Source organism: Asparagus officinalis, chromosome 1 (assembly GCF_001876935.1).
Source record: "Asparagus officinalis chromosome 1, Aspof.V1, whole genome shotgun sequence".
In the NCBI taxonomy this organism is placed as follows: domain Eukaryota; kingdom Viridiplantae; phylum Streptophyta; class Magnoliopsida; order Asparagales; family Asparagaceae; genus Asparagus; species Asparagus officinalis.
Window position 1 is genome coordinate 82,844,738 of NC_033794.1, and position 24,736 is coordinate 82,869,473.

The 24,736-nt window shown below is 35.8% G+C and overlaps 1 protein-coding gene across 1 annotated transcript in view; it reads right to left on the bottom strand.

The window, feature by feature from the left end:
- Positions 1-24,736, bottom strand: part of LOC109826817 (DNA repair protein RadA) — a 61,023-nt gene that overhangs the window by 17,458 nt on the left and 18,829 nt on the right. The window contains exons 5-9 of the mRNA XM_020393840.1: positions 12,159-12,242; positions 11,489-11,596; positions 10,189-10,251; positions 9,386-9,466; positions 7,979-8,044 (exon numbers count right to left, since the gene is read on the bottom strand). Of these exons, the coding sequence (XP_020249429.1) occupies positions 7,979-8,044; positions 9,386-9,466; positions 10,189-10,251; positions 11,489-11,596; positions 12,159-12,242 (402 nt within the window). The remainder of the gene's footprint in view (positions 1-7,978; positions 8,045-9,385; positions 9,467-10,188; positions 10,252-11,488; positions 11,597-12,158; positions 12,243-24,736) is intronic.

Sequence of the window (24,736 nt, forward strand, 5' to 3'; positions counted from 1 at the left end):
AGCTATGACTTGGCTATGGGGAAGCATAAGGCCACATATATCTGTTCACTTTATTATTCTGAATACCACAAAAAAAATTTGTGAAGCTATCCGAGACATCTATTTTATGAAACAGAATGCTTCATGAGTATTTGATGCATGTGAGGAACTCTTTAGCATTCAGCATTGGGAAACAAAGTTGGAGGAGTATTACAGTCAGTGCGTAATCTCCTGAACCAGTATCATCCCTTGACTACAGATCTATAGACTTCAAAGAAACAACGGAAGGAACTCTTTGTTTGCAAACTATTGTCTGGTCTGAACTCTACCCTAAAACCACTATGAGGACACTTCTTAATGTCAAAAGGCGAATTACCCTCTCTTAATAGAGCATTCTCACGCCTCTCTCAGGCCGTGAAAACCCAACCACATTCCTCAATTGCCGAGACTTCTACACTTTTCTCGTCTGCTAGATCTTCACAATCTTATCACGTGTCATGGTGGACTTATTCCTCGAGGAGGACGTGGAGGACGCATTGATCGTGGTGGTCGTGATGGATGTGGTCGTGGCCAAGGTAATGACTCACACTTTTGTACTCACTGTAGGCATACAAATCACTATGTTGAGACATATTGGGAGCTTCATGGCAAACCAGAGTGGTCCTAATCTTTGCATAAGGTATATGTTTGTGATGAGGGTGGCTCATCTACCTCAGTTGCTTAGGAATCCTCTATTGTCCATCCATCTTCAACTGATGATCAGATTTTCATGAGTAGGTCAGAGTTTAATTCTCTACTTCAGAAGGTGCAGGCCGTATCTACCTTAAGAGTTACCATTTTAGCCTACCCATGTATTACTTATCTTGCTAGTGCACCTTCCACTTCGTTGATTATTGATTCTAGAGCCTCTTCACATCTTACAGGTAATCCACACATTTTTCAAAGTTCTCAAGATCTCATTCTTCACCTTCTATTTTATTTGTTGATGGGCGCTCACGCACAATTCTTGGCACTGGCACAATAACACCTACCCCTTCACTTACTTTATCAAATGTGAACACCTACCCCTTCACTTACTTTATCAAATATGAACTTTGTCCTGAATGTCCCTTTTAATCTTATATTTGTTAGTCATTTGACAAAATCTTTAAACTGTTCCATAACATTTTCTCTTTCATCTTGTGTTTCAAGATATTCACACGAAAAAGATGATTGGTGGGGGGTATAAATGTGATGGGCTACACTATCTTAAGGGCTCTGATAAATAGTTTGGTAATGTTGATGTTGTTATTTATAATGTCTCTGTTCTTTAAGGACCCGTTTGGCAAAGGGTTAATGAAGAGGGGTTAAAGAAAATGATTAATGTACTTAGCCCATTTGATAATCCGAAGGACTAAATTATTAACCCGTTAAATAAGTTTTATTTTAGCCCTTATGATCAGTTTTAGTGTTTGGGAATAACAATGATTTTGACTCTTTTCTTTATAATTAGAAGGGTTTAACTCTTATTCCATCTAAATAGGAGTATTAGTAAACCCCTTATTTTGAGGGGTTAACTCATTTTAACCCCTCTAGAGGGGTTAACTTAACCCTTCTATATTTTTTATGTTTGGCAAATTATGGAGGATTAACTCACTTTTTATATAGATTTGTTGTGTTTGGCAGGTTAAGAAGGTTAAGTCTCCTTAACCCCTCACTTAACCCTTTGCCAAACGGTACCTAATTGCATAATCGNCTGTCTAAATTAAAATGTACTTTATGTCAACTAGGAAAGCATCTTAGGACTGCCTTTGTTTCTAGAGAAAATAACATATGTAATTCAGTCTTTAATATAATTCAAATGGATATTTGGAGTTGTGCTCGTGTGAAATCTTTTTTAGGTTTTTCCTATTTTGTAACTTATATTTATGACTATTCTTATATAACATGGTTGTTTTTGCTTAAAGATCGTTCAGAGCTTCTATCTGTTTTCAAAAAAAATTATCAAGAGATTAAGATGCAATTTGGCTATTTCTTAAAAATTTTACACTCCGATACTGCTAAGTACATGCAAAAAGCTTTTCAATATATTGTTCTTTGCACGGTATTATTCATCAAACATCTTGTGCTCTCACACGCAACAAAATGGTGTCGCTGAGCATAAGAATCGTCATCTTCTTGATATTGCACAAGCATTATTATTTCATATGCATACACCAAAGCATTTCTGGAATGATGTTGTGTTAACTGCTTGCTATCTGATTAACTATGAGCTTTCAACTGTATTAAATAGTCAAACACCTATTTCTGCGCTATATAATGATAAGCATAAAAGGGTATTTGACATCTCTTGAAGTTTTTGGATATCTTTGCTTTGTTCAAATTCTTGAGAAAGGGCATGATAAATTAGATCCTCAAAACTACAAAATGTGTTTTCTTAGGATGCTCAAGAACTCAGAAAGACTATTGATGTTGGAATCCCGAAACCCGAAGATACTTAGTTTTTGTTGATGTCACATTTTTTGAAGATACTCCAAACTTTATATCCTCCACGCCCGAGTGTTTCCTCCTATAGATGCATATTTACTTGTACTAATAATTCTCGAGGAATCAATGACGTCACCGTTGTAGGCAACAAAAACTCTACGAGTTTCTCAGCGGTGCAAAAAGAAAAGTACACAGTATGTCACTATACTCACTATCTAATCTACTTCTTTGCTTGAAGATCTTTCTACTGTTCCTAAAGAGTCTAATGACTATGATCTTCCTCTTGCTCTTCAAAAAGGTAAACTATCTTGTACCAAACAAATTTCATTGCAAACTGTCTCTCTTTGTCATTTATTACCTCATTAGCTACTCTTGCCTCTTCATTATCCTTTGTGACTACTCCTAAATCCTTTCGTGAAGCAGGGTGGAGAAGTGTAATGGATGAGAAAATTGATACATTGCATTCTAATGAAACCTGGGTTGCTACTCAACCACCATGAAAAGTTACAGATGGTTGTCAATGGGTGTATGCAATGAAATTTCTTCTAACAAGACAGGTAGAGTGATTAAAGGCTCGCCTAGTTGCTAAAAGGTACTCAGACCTTTGGCGTGGATTACTTTGAGATATTTTCGCTGGCTACTCCTGTAGCAGACTAAATAATTAGCTAATTATATTTTTTTTTCCTTAAAAAAAATAATAATAATAAATAAGAAGAAGAGGAATATGTGTAATAAGTTTTATATGAGGGGGTCTTTTGTGAATGTCACCCACTTTGCTATCAGCCCCAAATTCATCATAGTCTTGATGACCCTACGTGATTAGGAGGAGTGGCAAGAGGATGAGTGTCTGATGCCTACTTTAAATTATACGAATGAATAAATTGAGAACTCTAGCAGCAGTCTAGTTCTCACCATTGTAACTTTCGAACTAAAAGTTCAATGAGGGGAGAAGAGGAGAAATAAAGGGAAAAATAAATAAATAAAACAAAGTAAAAGAAGAGGAAAAGGTAATTTCTCTTCTCTCTTATTAGTATTCTTTGATTATGTAAAGATATATAGATAGAACGAAATACCAGTGGCTCTTCGCGATTGAAATGGAGATTAGATAAATCATTTGATAGAAAAAAATTACAAACCTAGATCCGACTAAGGTCTCGCCGCCGACCACCCCTAATCGCCGACAATTACTATCGCCATCCTGCTGCACGACGAGAGATATGAGGGATCGCCGGTGAACCCCCGACAATCTCGTGAAAAAAAAAACGGAATGAGAGAGGATAAGGGGATTGGATGAGGAAGAAGATATAGAATAACAAAGAAAATTTGGGACCCCTGGAAGTTTGAGTTTGTAAATATGCCCAGAATATATAGGAAACAAATTTTTTTGCTTAAACCCTGTTGCGCTGTTAATTTGCCAAGAGGCTCGAGCATAGAGTTAAAGCATGAATAGGCAAGGATATTTACATATGGACCCATGTCATTCTCTCTATTTGCAAATAAGTCCAATTTAAAGAATAAAAGAACTTTTAGGCCTAATTAATTCCCTATAACCCCATGTCTTATCATAAATCATTAGGAAGTCCAAAAACTAGTATATAAGAGTTATAAAATTTTGATAGATTGCTAAAGTTGGCAATAAGCTCATATGTATCCTAGTTATAGATTTTAATTATTATTGATTATATTTGAATTTATTTGGCTCTAGATTATGAATTGATTAACCTATAATATATGTTGTCATGAATTAATATTAGCTTTATATCTTCATATTATAGGTTCTGGTTGATATTCAGGAGAACAATATTTTAAGGAAGTCGTGACCACTAGAGGTGAGTTCATTTCTCACAAGTATTTTTATACTATAAAATTGCACGAGTATTATCAATTGATTGATCTTGATTATTCTGTTATATTGTCATATATAGAAAATGACATGTGATTTGATCAATTCTATCACAGCCTAACTCATAATATGATTTTGATTTCTTATGAGATATTAAAAGTAAATTTGATTTCATATAAAATATGAAAATTGAATTTAGCCCTCATGCGATCTCAAATAGTTGTGGATATTGCTTTATCTGAAAGCATTTGAAGAAATATTTTGAACGTGTTTCAACAGTTTAATGGATTCAAAGATTTTCCAAGACTTAGTATCTAATAAAAATGGGGAACAGTGAAATCCGGAACAATGAAATCCGTAAACTGATTTAACCAAAATGATGAGTTCTAAACTCGTCCGCTTGATTTGAAAATGTTCAACAAATTCTGATAAGTGATGGGTTTCTAATTTGACAAATGATTCTCGATGCATTTAAACCCTCAGCAAGTCCACTTTGGAGTGTTATGCCTGCCATATGATGAATGCACATTTATTTAGCCACCCTATATTCGTCCCTTCTGTATTTGGCCCTCATGTATTTAGCCCTTCTAAAATCTGTTCTGGCCCTTCTGTATTTGGCCAGTAACCTATAACCAATGTTATAAATAGCGGTAAATAACCCCGCAATAGCGGCGCTAATAGCGTTAACGGTCCCTTCCCGTGACGCTATCGCCCGCTACGCTATCGCGCAATAACGGTGACATATTGAGGAATATATCTGTTCGCAAAAATGATCAATAGTGTGTCATAACAGTAAATAGTGAGCGATTACATTCGAAATTTGCTTTTTGACTGCTATTTAAAAACGGTTTAAGGCTTATTTTTTTAAAATTAAACTCAACCATTGACCATTGCATTCCACCGTCTCTTGTGATTTTCAGCATACTCCCGCCACCTCTCATAGCATCTGGCACCTGCATTGACATTTCCTCTTACCTCCTTCACCGTGAGCTCCTCTTAGAGCAGTCCTGTCACCGTTAAGCTCTTCTTCTCGAAGATGATGATTTTTTGACTCCTTCAATCATCTTCGATATTACGTGATTGTTACATGTCTGTTTCATGTTTAGGATCTCTTTAAATCATCCAATATGTACTTTTAGATTTCTTAGATTTTTTTAAATTTTTTTAGTATTTATACATATCTAAATTAGACCGCTATTTGACTTTACGCTTTTTACCGCTATTTTATCGCAATAGTCCGAAATAGTCTTAGCGATGTCTCACCGCTACGCGACGCTATCCGCTATCGGTAACCTTGCCTATAGCAATGTTAGGTGCATTCGATTCCCGAAAATTATCTGTTATGTGATGCGTTTTATGCATTCTCATGCTACTGGGCTATAATTCGTAGTCTTTGTGTGACCTATGAGGTGATTTTCACATTCACAAATGACACATCAAGATTTAAGATTCTAACAATTGACTGTAAAATAAAGAAAATAACAAACCTTTGGTTTTGCACAAATTTAATAGTCCATTTCTTTCTTAGTATTTACCTTGTTTTAAAAAGGGGTTTGATTTTGGAATATATTACAGTATATTTAGTTTGCAAATAAGAAAGAAACATAAACTGTTGCATTTCTTTCATAAAAAATAACAATAGTATATTGTTTGGACCATACCTTGCTGTTTTTGAAATTATGGTGCAAAACTTATAATTCGTTATTTCTAGGAATTATTATTATTGTTATTATTTTGTTAGCTATCTAGAAACTCTAGTGGGCAATGTTCTCACAGAGCCCTAGCTCACCCCATTGTTTTTTTAAATTTTTTAGATCTCGCCTAGCTATATTATAAGCTGAACTTTTGGTTGTTGCACATCGCTGAGAAGCGTTTTATGGGAAAATCTCCTCTTTGGTGTTTCATACAGTCAACAATATATTTTGTGAAATGCTTGTAACGATGAGCTTGTGGGTTATAAATAAATATATATATATATATATATATTAGCTCTGAACTTCTATCATCAGCAAGTTTATATATGTTTTAAGATAAGTTATGTGATATGAAATGTCAGGCTTGACTCATATTCGAGACTTGTCTCGTGCATAGGTCGCTGCTGTTACATAAACTTTATTTATGAATTTTCACTGTAAATTCGGAGCGTGACAACTCGCTTGCATTTAGTGCGAATCTTATTATCTGTTACAATTGTGAAAAACTAATCATTTTTTTAGCTAGGTATCAAGAATGCCTTTTTGCATGGTGATTTGTGAGAAGAGGTGTACATGGTTCAGCCACCAGAATATAAAGTTTAGCGAGAGCCCACTAAACTCTATCACCTTAAGAAAGCCATCTATTGTTTGAAGCAATCACTTCATACATAGTTTGATAAATTCAAAACTGTGGTTAGCAACTGTGTCTTGAAGCGTACTACATCCGATCATTCCATTTTTGTGCGGCATTCTAACACCGGTACAATTGTCCTTGCTGCGTATATGTGGATGATATCGCTATATCGGATGATGGATCATCTGGGNTACTTTCTTGTGATAGAGGTTGCTCGTTCCTCAAAGGGGCTAGCATCTCAATGAAGTATCTTCTCGATCTTCTTGATGACACTGGCATGCTTGATTCGAATCCTGTTCGTACGCCTATGGACTCTCGAATTAGATTTGATCAAGATTTTGGGGAAGCTCTCTCTGATCCTACGAGTTATCCGAACCGATTGGCGAGCTAATCTATTTTATGGTTACATGTTTCAATATCACTTATGACATTGGAGTTCTCAGTCGAGATATGCATAATCCACATCAGCTACATTGGTCTGCAGCTTTTCAAGTACTATGATATCGAAAGGTACACCAAGGAAGGACTTCTTTATCGTCTTCCAACAAATTAGATATTGTAGCAACTCTGATGCTGATTGGGAAAATTATCCTCTTGATCGGCACCGTATTAGTCGTTATTGCACTTTTGCTGGAGGCAATTTGGTCACTTGGCACAGTAAGAAACAAACAGTTGGTGCCCTTTCCAGTGCCAAAGCCGAGTAGAGAACTACGGCTCATGCCGCATGCGAGATGACTTAGGTTCACATTCATTCATTGTTGCAGGAGACAAATATTGTTTTCTCAATGCCTATGACACTCCACTATGACAAGCAAGCAGCTATCTACATTGTAAGCAATTCTGTGTTTCTTGAGCGGACAAGGCATATTGAGGCGTAGCCATTTTATTCGTGATACGGTGTTATCTAAGAAGATTATTACTCTACATGTTCGATCGACCGATCAATTGCTGACATACTTACAAAAGCCTTGCCACAATCGTTGTTTGATGTAGTTTGTAACAAGCTAGGCATGATTAACATCTTTGCAGCAGCTTGAAGGGGAGTGTTAGAATAGCTAAGTAATTTATTTCTTGTTTACCAATTTACGCTATCTTGTACCCCAACTTTGGCTTGTACCCCAACTCTCCTTATAGCACAAGTTTTTTTCTCCTCTATTTAAAGAGGTGAGGCATCCATAATAAAATAAATCTTGGTTTCTTTTCTTTATAGTGAGTAACAACTAACAAGCCTATTTGTAACCCTAGGCAACAAAAAGTTCAAGCACTATTTATTTGCAAATTAAGAGAATTCTGGGAGAACAGCCAAAAAGATTGTTGATGAACAAAGAATACTACAAAATATCAACGACTAGCATCATGTACCTCATCTGTTGAACCAAAACGATTCTTCACTGATCTTAGCAAACGATAAGACGAGTACCTCTCACCCTAAAATTAGAAATGCACTATAAATTTAGTCTGCAATATGTTAGGCTATACATTTAGTTAACTGCATAAATCATGAAAGAAATTTTTTGACTGGATGGAGATGAAACATGCTCAAAGATTTTCAATGGAGAGTGTAGACTAAACTATAGTTGTGGTGCTTTCATTATTGTGTGTGTTTTTTTCTTTCTTTTTTTTTTATTTTTGGTGGGGGGGGGGGGGGGGGGGGAGCTAACCTATGTTCCACACGACCCTGATGAAAGTGATGGTACAATGATTTGAAAGGGTGACCTTTCTGTTTGATATCTAAATCTGGGAAAGGTTATGCTCCGAAACAGGTTTACTGATCATGTGCTTGTCCATTTCCAAAACTTTTTTTATTGCATATGGAAATTGTAATGCTTTTTCTGACTTATATTCGTAACAGTATTCTAGAGAGCAGTATCAAGACCAACTAGAGCATACAGCCCCTTCGATGTGCCCACCTTGCTTGTGGACTATCTTGATTGGTTGCTGGATACCTGCACCCTATTATGCAATTGCTTTGGATTTAATAGAAAAGTTAAAGAAAAATAAATAAAGGTCAGATAAGGACAAAAGAGAAGATAAGAAAAGAAATGCATCAAAGGGAATATAATAAATACTAAGTACAACATAAAGTTCTCTAATATACTATAAATTACACTGATTGAAATGAACCTCACAACCCGAATAGTTATACTTCATGTCCTTAATCTTTACTAGATTAATTTATAATTCTGAATTCTAAAGTTAAACATCTTCATACATCTTTCTTGCATGAAAAGCTAGACATTTAGTTCCATTAATCTTCTGTAAAATTACCTGTGATGCCACATTAATTTGTCAAAAAAGAAAAGAATATTTGCACTGCACATCTAAACAGTCGAAACACAATCTCCCGATTAATCTGCACACTTCGGACTCAATAAAAACTGTCAAGCGTTCTATAGCTGCCAAGTCATATACCCATCTCAGAATTGTTGAGATAATCATTGGCACTCTGGAATGACATTAATGTGTATGGCATGATAGATATTCTTCAGAAGGCGCTTGTTAAGATGGGCTGTTATTTGATTAAGGGAAGAGGTACCATTAGCCTAGTAATATCTGCTAACCAATCACCTGCTCCCATAAAACTAAAAAGGACTACATCAGACCTTCTGTTAGTAAGTTTGCATCACGTGTATCATTGATATTGTAACACAGATGTTACGAGAATTATTTATTTTTGGTGCTTTTTTAATCACATAATATGTAGTTCCATCATGAGCTTCCAACAGTGTGTCACAGTCAGATATTTCTTATTAGCAATAGGAAACAAACCTCCATGTATAAGACAGCGTCCACTATGTGCTCTAAAATACGAGGCCCCGCTATATCTCCTGTTTTTGTAACATGTCCAATCTGAAAATGGTGAAAATACATGTATGTTACTCAACAAAATGCATATATAAGTGGATCGGCCTGAATTAGACTCTCCTGCAGGCAAGAAAACAATGCTGTACATAAACATCCTGCACTAGCTGCAAGAATGTACGAACAAATCACAAGTAGAATTCTCAGCATTTGTGGAAAATGAACATGCACATGAGACAACGAAGTACAGATAAAAAATAGCCAAAGCAATTGCTAGTATTTCGATTGGAGATGACTTTAATCTGAACTAACATATTGTCCTAACCAAATTAGGAGAATAAAAATATAAATTCAGCATGCTTGTAATAAAAAGGACTTCAAGCTGTTTAACAAGGAGAACTGCATGACCAATCTTCCAAACAGACGTGCATAATCATCTCCGCTGACAAATCAAATTTGGCTTTACTTTCATGACATCAGCTCTCATTTTCTTCTTGCATAAATACAAGCATTAGGAGACCAGTTATCATTACTATTTTGACTAGCACAATTTCTGGCTTTTATCAGGAATGGCATCCACAGAAACCTATCCACCGCTCCATGCATCAGGTCATACAAATAAAGACTAAATTAAATTGAAGGTAATGTTTGCTTTTTACCGAGGCTTCCTGACCTTTATCAGGGATGGCATTCAGATGAAATTCTCTTTTTGGTTCATCCATGATCGTGGATCACATAAACAATGAACATTAAAGGTAAGGATAGCTTACTAAAAGCACTGGAATATTTGTTTGCTTAGCAAATCGTAGCAATGCAGATGTGCACTCCTTCACCTGTATAAATAGGAAAATAAGTTGCATGTACAAAGTATAAGAATGTAAATAATATTGGAAATTCCAGAAAATAGCAGAATTGATGTTCTGAAAATCAAATGTTACAGTTAGCATTTAACTAGCTAGTTTTATTGAAGAACAATGGAAAGAGAGTCAACTTAAATAATAAGAACAACAATTCAGTGCCAAACTATTCCTTAACACCTTTGCACAAGTGCTTCGTAAGAGTCAGGAGCAAATCTTTTGTAGACTATGCTTACAGTGATTGATCAATACAATAGCTTTACAGTTTGATATATAAATGATATATAGTACTTAGATGCATATGTTCAAGCACAACTATATACAATATGTGATTTTAATTTTAGCAAAATGGCAAGCATTATGCTCAGGTTAGACCCTGTCTGTAATTTTAATACTAAGTTTCGAATGCCAATAATAATGATCAAATTGTGGTTGCATGCTCTCACAGAGATCTACAGACAGGGTCTAACTGACATGCTACGAACTGCAAGTAGCCATAGCCATTAGATCACAAGCCACGATGATACAAAACCCTCATACCTAATTATAACTCAATAAGAGCAACCAACAATGAAAAACTCCAGCATACAAAATTTCAGACTATGAACTCCTATAACAGAATATTTGCTAAATATGCAAATCGATTCAATTCACACGTCTATAAGATAAATCTGATTACTGTTTTAAGGTTTTGAGTTTAGACACCTAAATCTATGTCCCGTATCTCCAAGCCCTAGTTGGAGACATATAATATAGATTCAAGTGTCTAAAATATACTTCTCAAAGCCGTAAAACAGTAACCAGGTTTGTCTTATAGACGTGTGAATTGAAGAAAGGTCCCACATAATATTTGTTAAATATGCAAAATAAAACAGTATGGTATGTCCATAAGATAAACCTGTTTACTGTTTTAAGGGTTTGTGAAATATATTTTAGACGTTTGAATCAATGTCATGTGTCTCCAACTAGGGTGCTAACAGCTAGTCTGCAACACATGCAAAAGGCTGTAAGTGATTTCTATATGTTAATTCCAGTATTTAGGTAAAGCAAAGGATCAAGAATTTTTCTATGGGGAGGGGGTTCATGATTACTGGAATGGTGTTTTTGTGTCAGCGCACTGTGTGCATGTATGTGATATAGAAAGTAATTAATTTTATGGATCACCAACCTGCATGACAGTCCCAGAAAATAATTAATTTTATGGATCACCAACCTGCATGACATTCCCAGCACTTCCAGTAACTCCTTTTAGATAGACTGTCTGAATTGAATCCACAATAACTGCTTGTGGAGAGAGTGCTTGAATCTTGTCCAATATGTCCTGCATAAATGTCAATAAAATCAAAACCTAATAATACCAACATATAAAAGGATATTTGAGTTTATTGAATTCTTAGACAATTGTATTTCCAATAAGTCGCTACACGGTATCAAGTAATAAGTTACCAGGGTTCTAAATCCAATAAGGAAATCTAGATTGATGAGGAAGTTTAATAAGTGGATGCAACGGACTATTACAAACCGTAATAAGGAAATATTTTGTTTCTTTCGATCCAGGTTGAAGCTTAGAGCAGCAATACCTTTTCACAAATACAGGCTTAAGAAAATCATCGACATATTCCGTGATGGCAAGTGATAAATGAAATATTTTACAATACTTACGTAGAGAAATTAATTAAGTCACCAAGGCAGCTTTTATCCAACATTTGAACAGTATGTACGTAGTAGATATTCATGTATGTATGTAAAACAGAGTGTACCGAACACTTCAACAAGAATGTACAAGTTGCAAACTAATCTTAGATCACCAAAAAAGGAATGTAACCTCGGCAAAAAAAAAGAATATAACCTTGAATGGTAAAGTGAAATGTAGAAGTACGCACCTCAATATCAGTACTTGAGTACAAGAAAAGTTCCGCCGTTGTGATTCTCATGCGATCTGCCCTGTTCCCAATTTGTTCGATGCTCTGTCATATTAGAAAGTAAAATTTATTGTAAAGTGACTATTTGAGATGGCAATAAACAAGTATATAACCAAGAGCGCGAAAAAAGAAAGAACGAACGAAGTTGATAATGGACTTGCCACAGATGATAACTATTACTAATGTGGTAAACATGAGAAACAAAAGAAACAATTCATATGTCACTAGCACATGTACACCGCGGTTGGTCAGAGTATAGAATGCAGGTACCACCAAAAAAAAAACAAAATAGCGTATATGCTTCAAAAAACCACCAACACCACTCCAAAAACAGAATCCAACAAATATGTATGATGACAGGAGCACAACCTCACCCCAAACTGGATAGCAGTATCATAGACCTTTACAAGGGCGGATTTAGACATAGGAGTTCAGGTGCAATTGCACTCCTATAAATTTAAATTGCATACAACTTCTTGTAATATTTACAATTTGGCTTCCCATAAATTTTGAAAATTTGCACAACACAACCTATCTCAAAACACTAAATAAGTTAACAACAAATTGAATTAACTCATTAAAATTTTACCCAATGCACTCTCATCAGGTTTTATAGTTATATAATATTATATTTTTATTTTTACGTAAATAGATACTTGTTGTCCACCCTAATAAAAAAAATTTGGATCCACCACTGGACCTTTATAAGGGGTATGAGAACCATCTGTTTGTAGTGATATAGAAGTTTTATCATGTGATTGCTTATGAAAATGCTGTCCTTCATACAGCAGAGTTGGCAAGCTGCTCAGTAGATACATTAATGGCAAAATCTCCAAGGCATTTAAACACATTCCACACCTACGAGTATGAGAAGATGTGCTATATTTGATCGAGCCAGAAAATTGGTCCCCAAATGCGATGGACGAAGCAACAGGAATATTCTCTTCAATTTTAGGAATTAAAGGGGTCTAATGATTTTATAATCTTGTTCTACTACCATAGAGAAGATATTAGAAAAATAAAACACCTTCATTTAGCTCTCTATCAGTCTATGAAAAAGTCTCTCTATAAAATCTGTTGTCTTATCCAAGGGAATCCTATTCTGATTATGTTAGGTATATTATCATTTATCATCAATTGATATGTAGTCAATGTAGATGTTACTCTCCACCTGTTTTTTTTTTTTTTGGAACCACGTGCATTTGTATCCTTAAATCATTTCTCATTGATCCATACTATTTGATACAAGGTCGCACGTGACGTAATCCATACTAGACAAGGTTGAGTGTTATGTGATCCATACCATATAAGACAAGAGTTGAATGTGTGCACATACACGAGGAAATACTTAATACTTAACAGTTAAGTAGAAACAACCTTGAGATCAATGGCGGATCTAGAAAAAAAAAATTAGAAGGGCAGACAACAAGTATATGTATACCCAAACTTAAAGATACTAATGTGAAACAACATTCTTAATAAATGGGCTACATTGCTAACTTAAATGAGCTAAAATTCAAATGGAGGTGTAGGCTTGTAAGGTTCAGTGCAAATAAATTTAAATTGCCCGGGCGCGACGGGGGGCGAAGGGGCGCAAGGCGTAAGCATAGAAGGCTCTAGAATGCAATTTTCCATATCCTTAGGGGTGCAACTGCCCTCCTGTGTTTACACTTTAGACTTACATCTGCCTCACTCTAGAATGCAATTTTTCATATCTTTAGGGGTGCAACTGCCCTCTTGTGTTTACACTTTAGACTTACATCTGCCTCTGCTTGAGATATATTACCCTACTAAGCTAAAAAAGTCATAATAATTATGAATAACCATTAATGAACTTAGAGAACATGAAACAGTTGTATTGATTGCAACTCATATTTTTTGTTGTAAAATTCAAATCATAATAATTATGAACCATTAATAAACTTGTGACTTATTGAGAAATATTGCAAATATATGGCAAGCTTATAATCTAGAAACACATGAAAGTTGTTATTTGCCTAGTTTCCTACTTGTGAAAACTTTTTTCAGTGTGGTTTTCTGTTACTTGAGGCCCAAACTTTATTGTTTTGATTATCTCATTTAGCAACTATACTCTATAAACAAAGAATCTTCATTTTTCTATTCTCCAATCACCAATCAGGAACTTGCAATCATGGGGAAGCAGTCATAGTTGAATCATTATCAAAAAGTTTTTATTCCTTCCTACACTCAGGTAATATCTTGTTGCTCATATACATGAATTCCTTGATAATTTCTTTGGTTTAAAACATACATATATTACGTTGATGCATATTTTTAATTTACATATTAGATGGTTTTACAGTGCAGCATTAATGAAGCTGACGAAGATGGATTATTGTGGCACAACTAGCTAATTTAATTTAATTAGGCCATCATTTTACTCATGTAGTTCATAATTTATAAAAGTTACCTTTAGTTGGAGTTGAACTCTTGCTTTTGCAATGCTCAATAGATATGTTATGTTCAATTGCAATTAGCATTACATTGATAACTCTCAAAATCTTAATTTGCTTAGGGTATTTTGAAACTGGATGCATAAGTTTTATGGCGTCAAGGAGACAACTATACATAAGAACCTAATTTGGCATTGGTGATTACTGATTACTCCCTCGAGTTATATCATAATTTTTTAAAAATCTATCTTATTTCTTTGAACCTCCACAATAACATAATGCCATACTGAACAACCAAGAAATCTCAACTGTTCACTAGCATTATTCATAAATAAAAGTTTTGCTTCTAAAAATTGACATCCTATCTTATTCTTTGAACTTTAAGTACAAACCTCCAGAATAACATAATGATACACAAAAGTTCCAAGAAATCTTAAGTATTCCCTAGAGTCTAGTATTATTTAAAAATAGAAATTGATTTGGAAAATTGACGCTACACTTGGAAGATGTTTTACATGCATGATAAAACCGAGAGAGTGAATAAATATGAGGCTCTACTGTATATGCCCTCTATATTTGATGATAGTGAATTTGTAATTGCCAGTTAAAGACTCAATAGGGATAGTACCCTATTGCACTATTTGGATGTGGAGTTCTGCCTCTTATGACTGGGTTCTGTAGGTATTAGCCAATACAATAGAGAGTAAATGCTTCTGGATATGCGGAACATGTTGAATGCTATTGTTGATTGTTATTTGTTAAGCACATTGATTTTTCATATTCAAATTTAGAACTCATTTGGATCATTTTTATTAGAAGCATTCTTTAGGTTTCTTAATTTGATTGTTTTATTTCTGTACAGTATCCTAAAATATTTTGACCACCGTTAGTCTGTATAAACTCTCTAAGTTTTATTATTCATGTAGAAATTTAATTACATCATGTGTATTAGTTATCCAAAGATTGGTATTAGACTTCTCCATTTTAGGTGTTTTGACATTTTATAGTTTCTAATTCATTAGCCAATACAATAGAGAGTAAATGCTTCTGGATATGCGGATGTTTTCTCTCCATCACTATTAAAATGGGTGGATTGTTGCTAATCTCTTGTTCAGCTAACAGCATAACATGTTGAATGCTATTGTTGATTGTTATTTGTTAAGCACATTGATTTTTCATATTCAAATTTAGAACTCATTTGGAACATTTTTATTAGAAGCATTCTTTAGGTTTCTTAATTTGATTGTTTTATTTCTGTACAGTATCCTAAAATATTTTGACCACCGTTAGTCTGTATATACTCTCTAAGTTTTATTATTCATGTAGAAATTTAATTACATCATGTGTATTAGTTATCCAAAGATTGGTATTAGACTTCTCCATTTTAGGTGTTTTGACATTTTATAGTTTCTAATTCATTGCAGTTATTACATAAAGCTATTTCTGGACAAGAAATATGCAATGCCTTAGCTGTTGCTTGATGCTGTTGTTGCACATTTGATGAGGTTTCTTACTAATGAAAAGGTCATGCCTGTAATATAGCATTAGTCACTTCTTGCCTTTGTGCAAAAGTAAACTTTTCTGAATCTATGATGTCATGATTTATGTGTGGTTTCTGATTTTATTATATTCAAAATATCATGAGTATTTTCTTATACTCTATTTTGGATTTTATTAGTGACCCACTAAACCTGTTAACTACACATAATAGTTAAAGTTTCATAACATTTCAAGCAATAATGTCCTTATAAGGTAAACTAGTTGATGTTGAATGCATTCCCACATGCTGTAAACTTTGATAGTTGTTCCCATCCCCAAACTCTTCCCCCATCCTTAATATTTTACTCTTATGTTTTAGAATTTTTTGAATTCAACTATTCTCCAAACTATTTCCCCATCAAGGGAAGTGGGCTGGTAATGTACAAGGTTGTTTGAGAACGCCTTCATCAAATCCTCTTGCAACTAGCATGATTCAACATCTTGACCATTTGCTTCTGTGAAGAGGGAATTTGCCGAAACTTGCACAATATCCTAGCAGACTAAGGTGATCTTGTAAGACTGTAACCAATTGTAGCTTGGTATAACAGTAAACCGAAAGTTAGAGGAATGTCAAGATGCACAGTTAAAATCTTGGAGAGATGCAGTGCGCATACCTTCGCTAACAAACACATGCTATACATATGCAAGCACATGTACACACATACTGAAGGTGAAGACAGTGTGTCCCATAACCCATTAGGTTAATCTGTTTGTTTGCTCAAAAAAATCAGAAATGTCCTGCCACCTCACCTTTCAAGAAAACCCCCATGTGCCACATGGGTTTTTGTTTTCAAGAGTTTTCTATTTCTCATGTTTGTTTCATTTTTAAATTTCAAGAAATGAAATGACACATAGGATGCCACCTCACATTTTCAAGAAATGTGTTTTCACAACAAAAACATGTGAAAACACTAGGAAATGTCACTTCAGAGAGTTATTAATGGGTAAAAGCACTGTTTGAGAGTACCATGATGAATAAAACCTATTTATTTAATGGGACATTTCTCTTTTCCTTTTTCTTCTTCTCAAACAAACAAAATAAATGGAAATCAAAAGCACTGTTACTATGGAGGCTTTTTTTGTTTTTTGTGTGACTTGGCAGTGAAAAGAAGAAGTTTCTTTGCGAAACAAAAAAAAAAAAAAGAAAACTAGGAAATGTCTTGAAATGGGTTGAAATCATTTGAAAAGAGGGTTTTCCATTTCCCTTTTTTTTTGGAAATAGCCAAACAGCCCCTAAAGGGTGTTATCTTTTTGAAATGCCCTAAGCAATGCATGTACTAAAAGGTTATAATATACTATGAACGTAAGGTGTAATATAAATAGCTAATCATGCTTCATATGGAAATCCATGAAGTCATCTAGTTGCTAATTGAATATTTTTGATAATATGTAACACCCTAAAACCTACATGACTGATGGGTCCTAAAATCAAAAGGTCTACTAATAAAAACTTTTCATGTACAATGGAAGCTCAATTTAATTTTTTTGGACCGATTGGCCTGGACATGATAAAGTTATTAGAGCGGAAGGGGATTAGGAGTGCCCAACAGAGGACTACAATAACTAGGCTAACATGAAGCCAAAATCAAGACTATTAAATCAAGCTCATCGTAAAACCATATCCAGTGTTTTAAATAATGCATTGGGCGACCGCCTAGGTGAAGGCAATGCCCAGGGCGTCTCAAAAGCCCTAAATGGTCTAATCTAGGCATTGAGAGCACCTAAGCGTGTGCCCGGAATTAAGTGGGCCGCTCAAGAAAGCCGCCCAACAATTCATCAGAAACAAAACATTTTGGTCTCATTTGATTACAGCCCAAAAAAATTAAAATCCAACCAATTTTTTCATATAAGCCCAATCTTATCACAAAACATCCAAACACAAACGCAATTTGAACCCGAACCAAAACCCAGTTAATGAAACACACATCCGTAACCCTAATTCTTATTCCTAAATTCTTCCAACACATTCTCTTCTCTTGCTAGGATTTCTTGATTCTGAAACCCTAGACCTTGTCACCATGACGCCTTCGTGAAGGCCTCCCGTCGAAGCCCCTTGAAGATGCCTTCGTGAAGCCCTCTCGTCGAAGCTCCCTGAAGCCCTCCCGTCGAAGCCCTCCCATTGAAGCCCGAAGCTCCCCATCGAAGCCCCTTTGAAGCCCTCTTGAAGATAATTGTTTTGGCTTCCTTTTCTTTTTTCTTCTTTTATTTTCATTTCCACTTCTTTTTTATTCTGTTCTTTCATGTAGTTGTTGATGCTCACTTCATCTTAATTCATTCTTTGCTACAAAATAAGAAAATGATAAAAGGAGAATAATATTTTATAAATTGTAATAGTTACATAATTGAATGTTGTTGTTCAATAATAAGTTAATTCAATAACTAGTTAATTGTAATAGTCGTATAATTCATCATTGTCATTCGATAATTTGTTAATTGTAATAGACTAATATTTGTCTAAATAAGTTTATTATTTCCTGTTTACTAACTTTATTGTTTACTTTTTGATTGGTTAGTGATCTCTTATTATTAACTTCAATAGTTAGTTCATTACTAAGTAACTAAGTCTAAGCAAGTTCATTATTGATTGTTAGTTGTTGTTAGTTATATTCTCCCTTAAAAAGTTCACAATCTAATTACTTTAATAATTTATTGTTGAATTTGGTGGATCGTGTGGATGATTATTAACTGTTTTATTTCTTAATAGTTAATGTATTCGTTCTTGTGAGTCTGTTGATTTATTTTTTGAAACTTAGGTGTGATTTTATTTATGATATCTTCTTTTTTGTTGTGATTTATAATGTTGAGTGCTCCTCCTAAATAGTCTGCGGGTTCCAACACTCTCCCCATGCCCCCCCGGTGGAAGATAGAAGGAACTTAGGGGCATCGGCTGGTAGTTCGGAGTTTGTCCGGAGCCAAACAATTTAAATATTGTGCAATGCCAACTATGTGGACATAGTGAATGTAGGGGATCCATCAGTTCAAGAAGCATCTTGCAGGGCAAAGGGGGACAGCAGACCGTGCTTGAATATTAGTGAAAAAATAAGCAAAGGGTGAAAGGAAGTGATTCATGCTAATTCGATGAAGAATCAAGCTATGGAGAGACGCACTATAGACTTAGAAGAACTTTATATGACGAGACCAAGGGATAAAGAAAAATATGAAATCATCTCTCCTATATGTAATGTATCTTCGAAGAGGCCCAGAGACCCCACTGTTGAGTCGATGAATGCTTAAATCACTAGTGTTCCAGAGTTAGTGAAGAGGTTGAAGAGGAAGATGAAGCAAACTGGGTGAAAGATTCTTTTCTGAAGGAGGAGAGATAGAATGCATAATCAGGTGGCTACTTAGGCATGTGAAAATGCCATCCTATTTCATGTCATCTCTATGAAGCCCTTTTTGAAGACATGCATGGTTATTGCAGACTATTGACAAAGCTACAGACCTCTCAGCATACAAGTTGAGGAAGCCCCTATTATGAAAAGTTGTTGAGAGAATGAAGATCTATTTGAAGACACGCGAGTGGGGCAAGACCGAATGCTTCATTATGACTGATGCTTGGTTGGACAGAAAGATGCAATAGGTAATGAATATTTGCGTCCACTACAAATTGAGGACAACTTTCTATAAGTTGATTGAGACCATGGAGGAGACATACGTGACAATACATATTTGTGTGGGTTAATAGGGGCTATTAAGCAAATTGGAGCTGATAAAATCATTCGGGTTGTCACCGATAACACAGTTGTAAATATGACGGTGAAGGAGCTTTTGGACAGGGAGAGGCTGAGAATCTTCTACACTAGCTGCGCAACCCACATTGTTGACCTAATACTTCAGAGCATCGGGAAGTTAAGCTTATTCAGAGGAGCAATTGAGAAGGTGAGGACCCTTACTGTCTTCATCTATAACCATCACAAGACTTTATCGATGATGCGTCGCATCTGTGACAAGAGGCACATTATGAGTCCTGGAGTCACTCGCTTCGCCACTACATTTTTGACTCTACAGAGTCTTCTTGAGAAGAAGGGGATGTTGATATATATGTTCTCCAATGAAGCATAGATGAGATGCAAGCATGCAAATACCGCTAAAGACCAAAAAATGGAGGCAATTACTATGAGTGATAGTTGGTAGGAAGCAATGGGCGAAGTTTTAAAGGTTTATGCTCCTATTTTTCGATTATTGAGGGTGGTCGATACTGACTACAAACCCTCAATGGGATTTGTGGCGAAAGTGCTTGAAGATATGAAGGAGATCATTCAAGTTTTCAAGGAACGTAAGCCCATTATTAATATTATTGAGGGGATGATGTAGTGAAGAACTGCAAAATGGCAATGATGTAGTGAAGAACCGCAAAATAGCGAAAGATGATTTTCTAGATATGTAGTGAAGAACCGCAAAATAGCGAAAGATGATTTTCTAGACAAGTTGAGATTCACACTCTAGAGTTGGAGAGATATAGAGAAGGAACAAGCAGTGTTGTAAAACACGCTCTGGGCGGCCGCCTAGGCGCCCGCCTAGGCGGAGGCGGTGCCCAGAGCGTGTCGCTTAGCCCTGAGCGGCCACGTCTAGGCGCTGGGAGCGCCTAGGCGGCCGCCCAGGGATAAGCGGGCCGCTTAAGCGGCCCGCCCCACTTTTCCCGAACCAAATTTTGAGCTGGGCGCTCCCAAAAACCCAAACCTAAAAAAAAAAAGCCTAACCCAAAACCCAAAACCCGATACCCAATACCCAAAACCCAAACTCAAAAATAAAACCCTAATCTTTGATCTCACCTTCGTCTCCAACCGACTTCGGACCGAGCTCGTCTTCAACTCGTCTTCGTCTCCAACCGAGCTCGTCTTCGTCTTCGACTCGTCTTCGACTCGACGACTTCGGACCGAGTTCGTCTTCGATCTTCGACTCGTCTTCGTCTCCAACCGAGCTCGTCTTTGACTCGACGACTTCGGACCGAGCTCGCCTTCGACTCGACGACTTCCGACCGACCGAGCTCGTCTTCGTCTTCGACTCGTCTTCGTCTCCAACCGAGCTCGTCTTCGTCTTCGGTTCGTCTTCGTCTTCGACAGTTCGACTTCAGCCGACAGTTCGCGTCTTCGTAAAACTCTAATCCTCTTTATTTCGATTTCAATTTCCTTTTTTTTATTCCGAGCTCGTCTTCAAGTTTTGGGTTCTCATTAATTTGATATTGTAGGCTTGTGTAACTGTGTTGATAATTTTTATTGGGTTCAAGTCTTAAAAAGGAAAAATCTGTGTTGATTGGTTCAGGTTTGATAGATTCTTATTACTTGTGAGGATAATAAACTTCTAGTTATTGGATATTATATGCCTTGTCATTTAGTATGTATGCATCTTTGATTGACTATTATACTTTGGATAGCATATGTGTTGTGTTGGTATTTTTGTATTTATCTGCTCCTAGCCTCCTATGACTGTCATATGCATTTATTACATGTTAACTTAGTATATTTATATCATATTTAGTTTAATTGTTTAAGTTTAGTTGTTTAATTGTTTAAGTTTAATTTTCCTATTTCAAATGAAAAAGTATCTGAGTGCAGTACAACAGAATATGCATCACCACGGTCCACAACAGACTTATGCTCCTTACATTTGTCTTTGTCATGTTCATTCTCTGCATTTGTTCAAAGCTTACAACTGTATATGCTATAATTGTGTATCTGTATTGAGTTGAGTGCTGAAACTATAATATTCATGCTCCCTACTTTTGGATTTGCAGCAAATAACGAATGAAGTTGCAGTTTTTGACCTACAAAATAGAACAATAATTAGTTGCGGTTTTTGAAGTTGCATTGCAGTTTTTGACCTACAAAATAGAACAATAATTAGTTGCGGTTTTTGAAGTTGCAACAATAACGAATAAAAATACAGTTTTTGACCTACAAAAATAAGTTAACAGTAAGGGAAATTACACATGTGAGAGTTTATATATTTCTTGTTTTGGATAGCATATGTGTTGTGTTGGTATTTTTGTATTTATGCATTGTTGATTGAGTATATATATTTATCTTCAAGTATCACAATTAAAAAAAGAAAAACCGCCCAGAAGAAAAAAACCGTCCAGAAACCGCTTAGGCGTCCGCCTAGGCGTCTAAGCGCTGGGCGCCAAGTCCGGCGCCCAGGAGCGCCCAGCGTTTAATGTAACATTGGGAACAAGTTCATATGCTAGGATTGTAGCGGTGTATGCTAGGGAGAAAGAGGACTTGAACCCAGGTAAAATAATTTTAGCTATTGAATCATTTATAAGTTATCTACTATAGAAGTGAGTCGCTTAATAATTTCTTTTAGCTAATAAGTGGTACACTACCAAATAATGGGTCTACGGGGACGGTTATTTGGAGACGGTTTAAAACTGTCCCCTTTGCCTCCTAAGGGAACGGTCATGAAACGGTTCCAACCGTCACAATAGAGTTTAAGACAACGCTTTAAAATAAAGCGTTGCGCTAGAGTTAGGCTTGAAAAAAAAACCAAGTAATGGGCTAATGGGACGGTTTTATTATAGCCTTTATGTTCGCGCCCAAATTTTAACAAAAGGAATATTAAGTTATTTTTGTGCCCCTTCACCCGATCCATCAAATACGATCGACTAAACATTTTCTTCTTCCATCGTTTCTAGGGTTTTCCACTCCCATGCGTCCGCCGCGCCTCTCTCTCATCGACTCCCTCGTCCACCGCGCCTCTCCTCTCGTCGAATCCCCCATCCACCGCCGGCCATCTCGTCGTCCGTCGTGCCTCTCCAGTCCGCCACACCTCCCCCGTCCACCGCGCCTCTCGTCGCCATCCCCTCTCAAGCATCCTGTGATTTGGGGTACATATCTATCTCCTTTTCAATCATCAAACTAGGGTTTCAATTTTTCTTTTTTCACTATTTAATGAAAATTTTACTTGATTTCACAAATTAGGGATTTCATCAAGCTAGGGTTTCAATTAGATAAAGCCTGCACATCTCGCAGAAATCTTCTAATTTTTCTTCTAGTTATATATACGTGTTACCGCAATTAAGCTTTAAAACAAGAAAAGAAACATAAGAGAAAATTATAATTGGATTGTGAATACATGCAACGAGTGCTAAGCTTGATGCGGCATGTTGTGTTCTGTTTTTTCCAATGGAAATAATCTCTTTTGTTTGCGCCGCTCCGATTGTTGCCCGTGTTATACTCTTTTATATTTGTATTTATTATTCACTTTGTTTTGTTGGTCCACTTTTGATTAGTAGTTCAATGGATTTTTAATCCATGAAGTTTGTTGTTCCTTACACTAGAGAGCAAATGTTTCCGCTATTTGATTGCTATTGGCGTCAATCTTTTAACTTTTACTGCATCATGCTTTTCATGTCCTTTGAGCATGTCTTCAATTTTATTTTTTTTCCGTTGCATTAGTTCTCAAGATCTTCTTTCCTTGTGCTTTTGTTACGGCTTTCCTTTGTGACCTCTTCCACTGCTCAGTATTCTAGAAGCACTTAGTGCTAAATTTGTAGTGCTGGGAGAGATTCATGGCTCTATTTGTACTCTTGCCAAGCTTAGCTAACCTTCAAATTTCATCAAACTTTATTTAGTTGTTGAAAGGAAAAAACTAAGAGATAACAAAAGTTTCTAGTTATATGCTAAAATAAGATAGCAGAGATTGAATGGAAAAGAAGAGTAACATGAGGTTTTCAATCAAATTTAGAAAATATTAAATTGGGATCTATTTATATAAAGAATTAGTATAAACTGAATCCTGTCATCAGAAATAGAAAAAAATGAAATGGTTCAAATAAAATGAAAATGATGCAATATTTCTTACCTTCATTCATTTCGAGTCTAAAAAAAATATGGTGGAAGAAAATTATGGAATGCAAAAGAGAAGAGAGGATGTTGTGTTACCTTCTGTACTTTTACTTGCATGAAGAGGAGAGAATAGAGAGGAAGACAGAGATTGAGTTATGGAGTCTATGTTGCCTTAGCTATAGCTATTGGGGAGGATTTTATAGATGAGTCTGAAGGAGATGAGGACTTACGGGGACAACCAGCAAGAAAGGTAGCCATTAAAGTGGTAGACAAACCAAAAAAGTATCGAGGGCAAACTAAATGTGAAAAAGTTCATGCACGAAGTGTACATGATTGACAGGTTATTTTTTTAAATGGATATGGACAACCTATTGGACCGTCAGATAAGGCATGTAGTGAACTTAGTAGTTTCTTAGGCACACTTGGAAGAAACTCAAGTTTTGCACCTCTGGATAAGGAAAATTAGCACAAAGTTGAAGAAAAATATAAAGAAAAAATATGGGATTATGTTAAGGTACGATATTCATATTTAATCGCTAATTTATATTTGTTTTTTCCCTCCTATTTATATCAAGTATTTATGATCAGATTTTTTTATTGTCAAATTATGTCAATGTAGGAAAAATATGACATTCCAGAGGAAGAAAAAAAATGGACCCTAGAAACTGTCAACTGTGCATGGAGGCGCTAGAAATCCTTCTTGAAGAAGAAATGCTTTGACGGGTTTAAAAATGACAAACAAAGAATGAAGACACGGCCGGATACTATACCTGAAATAGAATTTAAAGCCTTGCTCAAATTC